This window comes from Eimeria tenella, genomic scaffold (assembly GCF_000499545.2).
Source record: "Eimeria tenella Houghton genomic scaffold, Eth_scaff103, whole genome shotgun sequence".
Lineage (NCBI taxonomy): Eukaryota > Apicomplexa > Conoidasida > Eucoccidiorida > Eimeriidae > Eimeria > Eimeria tenella.
In genome coordinates this window covers 79,348-86,973 of record NW_013541463.1, presented here as the reverse complement: position 1 = coordinate 86,973, position 7,626 = coordinate 79,348, and the positions used below count along the sequence as shown (strand labels likewise).

Genomic DNA, 7,626 nt, shown 5'->3' with positions numbered 1-7,626 from the left:
TGCTGCTGCTGCTGCTGCTGCTGCTGCTGCGCCCCTTCGCTTGGCTGCCGCTTTCGAAGCTGCTGCTCGCTGCCCTGCACATCTGCTGCAGAAGCATTTGCTGCTGCTGTTGCAGCTCCAGCATGAGCTCCCTTTGTCTGCTGCTGCAACTCCCACTCCTCCCAAGAACAAGCAGCTGCTGCAGGAGCAGCAGCAGCAGCAGCAACCGGCTCTTGAACCAGAGGCGGTGGAGACCCCCGTCTAAAAACCCTCGGCCTTGTTGCTGGCCACACGCCTGCTTCTGCTGCTGCAGCAAAAACAGCTGCTGCTGCTCTTTGGCCTCTCGTACGGTGCCAGTCGGACGGGTTGCTGCTGGCAGCAGCAGCAGCAGCAGCAGCAGCTGCTGCTGCTGCTGCCGAAGATGCAACGGATACCCCCTTAATAGCTGCGTCGAGGAATGAACTCCAAGAAGGAGGTGCAGCAGGAACGCTGCCCAGCAGCAAGCTCTGCAGTAGAGGTTGCTTCCCTTGCTCCCGCTCTTGCTGCTGCTGCTCTTGCTGCTGCTGACCTTGCTGCTGTTCCCCTTGCCGGTGCTGCTCTTGCTGCTGCTGCTCTCGCTGCTGCTGCTCTCGCTGCCACTGCCACTGCTGCTGCTGCTGCTGCTCTTGCAGATGTTGCCCTTGCAGCTGCTGCTCCTGCTGCGGCTGCTCTTGCTGCTGCCGCTGCTGCTGCTGCTCCCGAGACTGCGTTTGCTGCTGTGGGAGAAGCTGCTCACGCTGCCCGTGCACCGCCACACCTACTGTGTCGCATATTTGCTGCTGCAGCTGTGGCACTTGAGGTGTCTGCTGCTGCCTCTCCCGCTGCTGCTGCTGCTGTTCCTCATGACGCTGCAGCTGCACTCCGGATGCTGCGCCTAATGTCGCCGCAGCAACTACCTGTTGCTGCTGCCGCTGCAGCAGCTTGAGCCCTGCCTCGCCAGGCTGCTCCTGTGGCTGCTGCGTCGTCTGCTGCTGTTGCTGCTGCACTTGCAGCTGCGATTCTTGCGGCTCTTTTGGCTGCTGCGGTTCGTTTTGCTGCAGCGCCTGCCGTTGCTCCTGCTTCTGCAGCAGCACGTGCTGCTGCTGCTGCTGCTGCTGGCTAGCTGTGTGCCTATCAACGAGGAAATGGAAGGGCCCGCGAGCACCGGCATTGCTGCTGCTGTTGCTGCTTCTGCTGCAGGGCCCGCTAACTACTGATGGCTTTAGAGGATCTTGTTGCAGTCTTTGCTGCAGTTGCGGTGCCAGCTGCAGCAACGAACGCTCTGGCTGCACTTTCTGCTGCTGCTGCTGCTCCTCCTGAGCGTGGCTTCCTGCAGCTAGCCGCTGCATATGTGCCCTGTGCTGCTGGATCTGCTGCACCTGCTGTTCTAATCCACTGGGAGTTACTTGCTGCTGCAGCTGCTCTCGCTGCTGCTGCTGCTGCTGCTGCTGTTGCTGCTGCTGCAGGCCTGCTGCAGCCTCAGGCGGGCTTGCTGTCCCCCAGGATATGACAAAGCTTTCATCTACCACGTTTTCTGCTGCTGCTGCTGCTGCTGCTGCATCTTTCTGTTGGAAAGCAGCAACATCAAACCCAGACCGACCTTGCGCTGCAGCACCACGCAGCTGCTGCTGCGCCTGCTGCAGCAGCCCCGCAGCTGCGCCTATGAACCCTTCGTGCTGCTGCTGCTGCTGCTGCTGCTGCAGCTCATCTGCTGCAGACGGAAGTTCCACGTCGACGTCTACGTTGGAAGGCGGCAAGCGGCTGCTGCTGCTGCTGCTGCTGTTCCACAGCGGCAACAGCTGCAGCAGCCCCCTTCCAGTACTCCCTTTGGACTTTCTAGTTTGGAAACTGCTGGAGCTGCTGCTGCAGCTGGTTGTGCTGCCTGGTTTGTTGCTGCTGTTGCTGATGCCTGTTGCGTTGCTGCTGATGCTGCGCGTCTCACTGGGGGACCTCGAAGTAGCAGCAGCAGACAAAGGTGCTGCTGCTGCTGGTGCGCCTGACGCAGCAGCAGCAGCAGCTTGCAGAGGCACGGCTTGCGGCTCTACTCGCTGCAGCATAGCAGCAGCAGCATTTCCTGCTGCTGCTGCTTCTGCTGCTACTGCTGCTGTTGCTGCTGCAGGGTCTGCTGGCTCCAGGCCTGAAAATGTCTCACCCCACCCTGGCAGCGGCAGGATTATGGCGTTGCTGCGACGGCTGCAGCTGCTGCTGCTGCCGCTCGCACCTGCTGCTGCTGCTGCTGCTAAATTTGCTGCTGCTGGAGCCGCAGGAGGGGTGTTACTCCCAGAGATAAGAAGAGCGTTAGGAGAAGGAAAAGAAGAACTCTCGAGCCAGTGCCGTTGCTGCTGCTGTTGCTGCTGCTGCTGAAGTTGCTGCTGCTCCTTCAGAAACTGCTGCTGCTGTAACTGATGAGCTTCGTGACTGTTTCCAGCAGCATCTACTGCTTGAGCTGCTGTGATGTTGCAGGGTCTGCCGCTGCTACTGCTGCTGCTGCTGCCGCCGCTGCTGCTGCTGCTGCTGCTGCTGCTGCTGCTGCTGCCGCTGCTACTGCTGCTGCTGCTGTTGCTGCTGCTGTCATCATCGGACATTTCCTCTTCAAACGAAAAGAAAAATGAACGTAAGTTCGACTCAAGGGCTTGCTGCTGCCTGGCTTCGTATTCGAGCTGCTGCTGCTGCTGCTGCTGCTGCAGTTGCAGCTGCCGTTCTTGCTCCTGACGCATTCGCTCTTCAGCTTCTGCTTGCTGCTGCAGCTGCAGCTGCTCCTCTTCCAGGCGCGCCAGCAGCTCGCGCTGCTGCTGCGCGAAACGCTGCAGCAGCTGCTGCTGCTTGCGCGGATTGTTCCCAAAGGAAGGCTGACATTGCAGCAGTTCCTGAAGCTGCTGCTGTTGCTGCAGCAGCAGCGCATGCAACTGTTCTGGCTGCTGCTGCTGCTGCTGCAAACCCCCGCAACCACTATCGGGCGCTTGCTGCTGCTGCGGTTGCAGCTGCCACGTTGCTGCTGCTTCAAATTCTGTGTCATCTTCTACTGTCGCTGAAGTGCTGCATCTCCTGGAGGCAGCAGCTGAGGCTGGCCTCCCTGTTGCTGCGGCAGCAGCAGCAGGACAAACAGCAACCTCTGGCTGCGCTTGTGCTGCAGCAGCAGCTTGTGCTGCAACTGCTGCGGCTGCGAGGCTTGCTGCGTCTCTAACTGCTGACAGACTCTCCGGCGCTGCTGCTGGGGCTCTTGCAGCTGCTGCTGCTCCGTTTGGGGATGCTGCTGCATCTGCTGCTGCTCCCTCTGAGCCACCTAGTTGCTCCCTACTTGCGTCACCTGCTGCTGCTGCTGCTGCTTGTGTTGTCGCTGGTGTTGCTGCTGGCGGAGCAGCGGAAACGTCTTCCTCTAATGAATCTTCCAGTTCGGACCACGAGAAGTCGCTGCTATCAGCAGCAGCAGCAGCAGCAGCAGCAGCACTTGCTGCTGCTGGCGCTGCTCTGTTCCGCGTCGCAGCGGGCTGGAGTGCATGCGCTGCTCTTGCTGCTGCTGCTGCCCTTGCTGCATGCGTCGCCTCGTATGCAGCTCCTGCTGCTGCTGCTCTGGCGTTTGCGCGCGCAGCAGCATCTGCAGCAGCAGTCGCCGCAGCAGCAAGCGTTGTCGTGCTCACTGCAACGGGAGCAGCTGCAGCAGCAGCCGCAGCAGCAGCAGCAAGAGCAGCAGCAGTTAGTCCCTCCCCAGCCACGCCGCTGCCGTGCTGCTGCAGCAGCTGATGTGCTTCTTCTTCTTCTTGTCGGTACTGCTGCTGCTGCTGCCGCTGCTCCTGCTGTATGCGCAGCAGCTGCTCCTGCTGCTGCCGAGCCAACTCCTCGTGCTGCTGCAGCATCTGCTGCTCCTGCCGCTGCTGCTGCTGCTGTTGCTGCCGCCGCCTTCCAGCAAATATGCTGCTAAATAAAGCAGCAGCATGCAAGGGGTCGCTGCGAAACCCCACAGAACTGCCTGTACACCTCAACTCCGAGTCTGGGCAGCACTGCTGCTGCAAATGCTGCTGCAGTGGCTGCTGCTGCAGCGGCTGCTGCTGCAGCTGCTGCTGCCACCCTGCTGCAGTGAACAGGAACTGTTTTAAGAGCTTCAACAGCTGCACAAGTGGCGGCATGGACTCATATGGGTCGCATATCCTACCATGGTTGCTGCTGCTGTTGCTGCGGCTGCTGCTGCTGCTGCTGCTGCTAACTGCTGCCCAGGACGGTAATGGGACGAATTCTTCAAGGCTGCAAATACGGCCGTCCCCTGTTTTGCTACAGTTGTTGCTGCTGCCGTTTGTGATGCTGTTGTTCTTGCTGCTGCTGCTGCTGTTGCTCCTGCTGCTGCTGCAGAAGATGCGCACACCAGAAAGTCGCCTAAATGCAATCGCTGGACGCGTCTTACCGCAGCCGTTGCTGCTGCTGTTGCTGCTGCTGCTGTTGCTGCTGCTGCTTCTGCTGCTGCTCCTGGTTGTTCCGCGACAGATGCTAATGCATATGCCTTCAAGAGACTCCAACACATTAGCGCTGCTCCTGCGGCCGCTCTCGCTGCTGCTGCTGCTGCTGCTGCTGCTGTCGCTGCCGCTGCTGCAGCTGCTGCTGCCGCCGACAGCTGACCCGAAGAACACGCAGGACCCACAAGCAATCACAAGGGGACCCGGAAATCTGCAGCAGCAACAGCAGCAATCACAATGAAACAACAGCAGCAGCACCATCGCAGACGCAGCAGCAGCAGCAGCAGCAGCAGTAGCAGCAGTAGAGCCAGAAGCAGCGGCAAGAGCAGGCACAGAGACCAACTGCAGCAAGCAAAGGCCACAGCAACGTGAGCAGCAGCGCCGGCAACAGCAGCAACGGGACAACAGCAGCGAGAGTAGCCAGCATAGCCTTAACAGCACAAGCAGCAGCAGCAGCAACAGCAGCAGCAGCAGCAGCAACAGAGGCAGGCTAACTAACTCACATTTGTCCCTTTGAAAACCGCCCCAGAACGAAGGATGCGGAAGATCCCGAGCAGCAGCAGCAGCAGGTGGTGCTGCTGCTGCTGCTGCTGCTGCTGGGCTGCAGCAGCAAACCCAGCTGCACGCCCCAGCCATCCTGGCAGTCTTCCCTCCACGAGCCGCCACGAAGCAGCAACCGCCCTGCTGCATTCTGAAGCTGCTGCTGCTGCTCATGTTGCTGCTGCTCTTGCTGCTGCTGCTGCTGCACGTCCATTCCCAAACCGCAGCGCAACCCTGCAGACCATTCGCCGCCAAACGCATGCAGCAGCTGCTGCTGCTGCTTCTTCTGCTGCTCCTCATTCCTGCTGCTAACGCAGACCTCAGGTCCCGCTGCAGAAGCTGCTGCTGCTGCTGTCTCAACTATAGCTGCCACACCTGCAGCAACGCAATCGCCGCAGCAGCTGCTGCTGCTGCTGCAGCTGCTGCTGTTGCTGCTGCTAAAACGGCGCGCAGAGGCACTCAACCCATCGTCTCCATCTCCTTCGCAGCTGCTGCTGCTGCTGCTGAAGCTGCTGCTGCGTCTGCTGCTGCTGCTTCCGCAGCTGCTCCCGCCTCTGACATCGGTGCTATCGCTCCAAGCAGCATTTGTGCTGCTGTTGCTGTCGCTGTTGCTGCTGCTGCTGCTGCTGCTGTTGCCAATGCGGCGGCTGCAACGCTTTGAGCAATAATATCCTACGCCATTTCTAAGCAGCAGGCCTTGCTGCAGCTGCTGCTGCTCATCTGCCTGCAGCACAGGGGCCCCTGGCGCAGCAGCAGCAATAGCAGCAGCAGCAGCAATAGCAGCAGCCTCAGCAGCTCCTGCTTGGGGTGCTGCAGCAAGCTGCAGCAGCTCATCAGTGACCCAGCGAGGGAAGCCCTGAGCAGCCGCAGGGTCACTGCTGCTGCTGCTGCGGCTGCTGCAGCACTTGCTGCTGTTGCTGTGTTTGTTACTGTTGTTGCTGCTGCTGCTGCTAGAACTAGGATGCACAGAATCCAGCTGCTGCGGCAGCAGCAGCAAGCAGCCGCCGGTGTAGAAGCCCCCCAGGTCAAACTTCAGCTGGAGCGCATGCAGCAGCAGCAACAGCAGCAGCAGCAGCAGCAACAGCAGCAGCAATTAAACGGGACGCCCGGAACACCGGAATAGCAATTGAGACACCGGCAGCAGCAGAAAATTCGACTTCGCGGATGGATGCGACAGCAGCAGCAAATGGCACCATCAGCTGCAGAAACAGCAGCAGCTGCTGCTGCAGCAACCACTGCAGCAGCAGCAACGACAGCAGCAGCAACAGCGGAGGCAGCAGCAACACAGATGAGCTTACATGTGAGTGGCACCGCAGCAACTTAAAACCTCGGTCCTGGCAGCCACCTGTTCCGTTGCTGGAGTTGCAGCCACTGCTGCTGCTGCTGCTGCTGCTGCTGCTGCCCTCCAGCGCGGAAGAACTGGTCTCGGCAGCTGCCGAAGCAGCAGGAGCGTCTGCTGCGTCAGCAGCAGCACAATCGTTCACGCTGCTGCGGCTATCGGAGCAGCAGTTGCTGCTGCTGCTGCTGCTGGCTGCAGCAGGCCCCAGGTTCGCAGCTGCAGCAGGAGACCGTTTTCCTTTTTGGCGCCCTCTGCTGCTGCTCCCGCTGCTGCTGCATTGGCCGCTGCTGCCGTTGCATGTGTTGCTGCTGCTGCTGCTGCTCGCAAGCATGGATTTAGGTCGGGGCCGTCTCATTCTTGCTGCGCCGCTCGTACAGGCAGCAGCAGGAGCAGCAGCAGCAACACGGAGCAGCAGCAGCAGCAGCAGCAGCAGCCTTGCCAGGTTTACGCAGGATACCAGTGGCTTTTCCCACGTAGGAACCCTGCTGCTGCAGCTGCTGCTGCAGCAGCTGAAGTTGCTGCTCGGAATTATCTGTTGCCGTTCGGCTGCAGCCTTAGCATTGCTGCTGCTGTTGCTGCTGCTTCATCAGAAGAACGGCTGCAGCAGCTGCTGCACCAGGTGCAGCAGGTGTGCTGGAGAAGACTTCGTAAGTGTCCAGGGGAGGCGAAGCAGGTCAGCAGCGCGTAGTTGTGCTGCTGCTGCAGCTGTTGCGGCTGCTGTTGCTGCTGCTGCGGTTGCGACCGGCGGTGTGGCTGCAGCTTCAGCTCTATCCGCTATTTGCGCCTTTTCCGCAGCGGTTGTTGCTGCTGTCGTCGTCGTCGCTGCTGCTGCTGCTGCTGCTGCTGGTGGCGCAGCAGCAGCGGGAGTGTCGGTTCTGGGCGAAGCTGCGCCGAGCTGCGCAGCTCGTGAAGTTGGTGCTGCAGCAAAGCAATTGTTTGCTGCTGTTGTGTTATTATTTTGAATTTTATTTTATTTCAAATCAAATAAACTTCTTTTCGAGAAGTTTTCCCCGCAGCTTCCATCCCGCGGCTACAGCAGGGGCCCCCGGGGGCCCCCCGAGCCGCCACAGGGTCCTGGGTCTCGGCGTTGGGGGTGGAGTTCGTTTAAATTCCTTTTATTTTGAATTTATAAAAATAAAATTAAAAAATGCACTTAACTAAATAAAAATTAATTCAAATAATTTAATTTTGACCCCAGATCAGCCTGCCCTGGCGCCCGGGGGCCCCGCACTGCGCAGCAGCCCGTCGGAGAAGCAGCAGCAGAATCTATTCTGTGCCAAAAGGGCAAAATTAAGCAGCAAAACT

The 7,626-nt window shown here is 59.6% G+C and overlaps 1 protein-coding gene across 1 annotated transcript in view; it reads right to left on the bottom strand.

Moving 5' to 3' along the window:
* ETH_00027745 overlaps nt 1-6,676 on the bottom strand; it is a gene marked incomplete at both ends in the record, with an annotated part of 16,666 nt that extends 9,990 nt beyond the window's left edge. The window contains 3 exons of the mRNA XM_013372692.1: nt 329-4,653; nt 4,946-6,018; nt 6,281-6,676. Of these exons, the coding sequence (XP_013228146.1) occupies nt 329-4,653; nt 4,946-6,018; nt 6,281-6,676 (5,794 nt within the window). The remainder of the gene's footprint in view (nt 1-328; nt 4,654-4,945; nt 6,019-6,280) is intronic.
* Between the last annotated feature and the right edge of the window lie 950 nt (nt 6,677-7,626).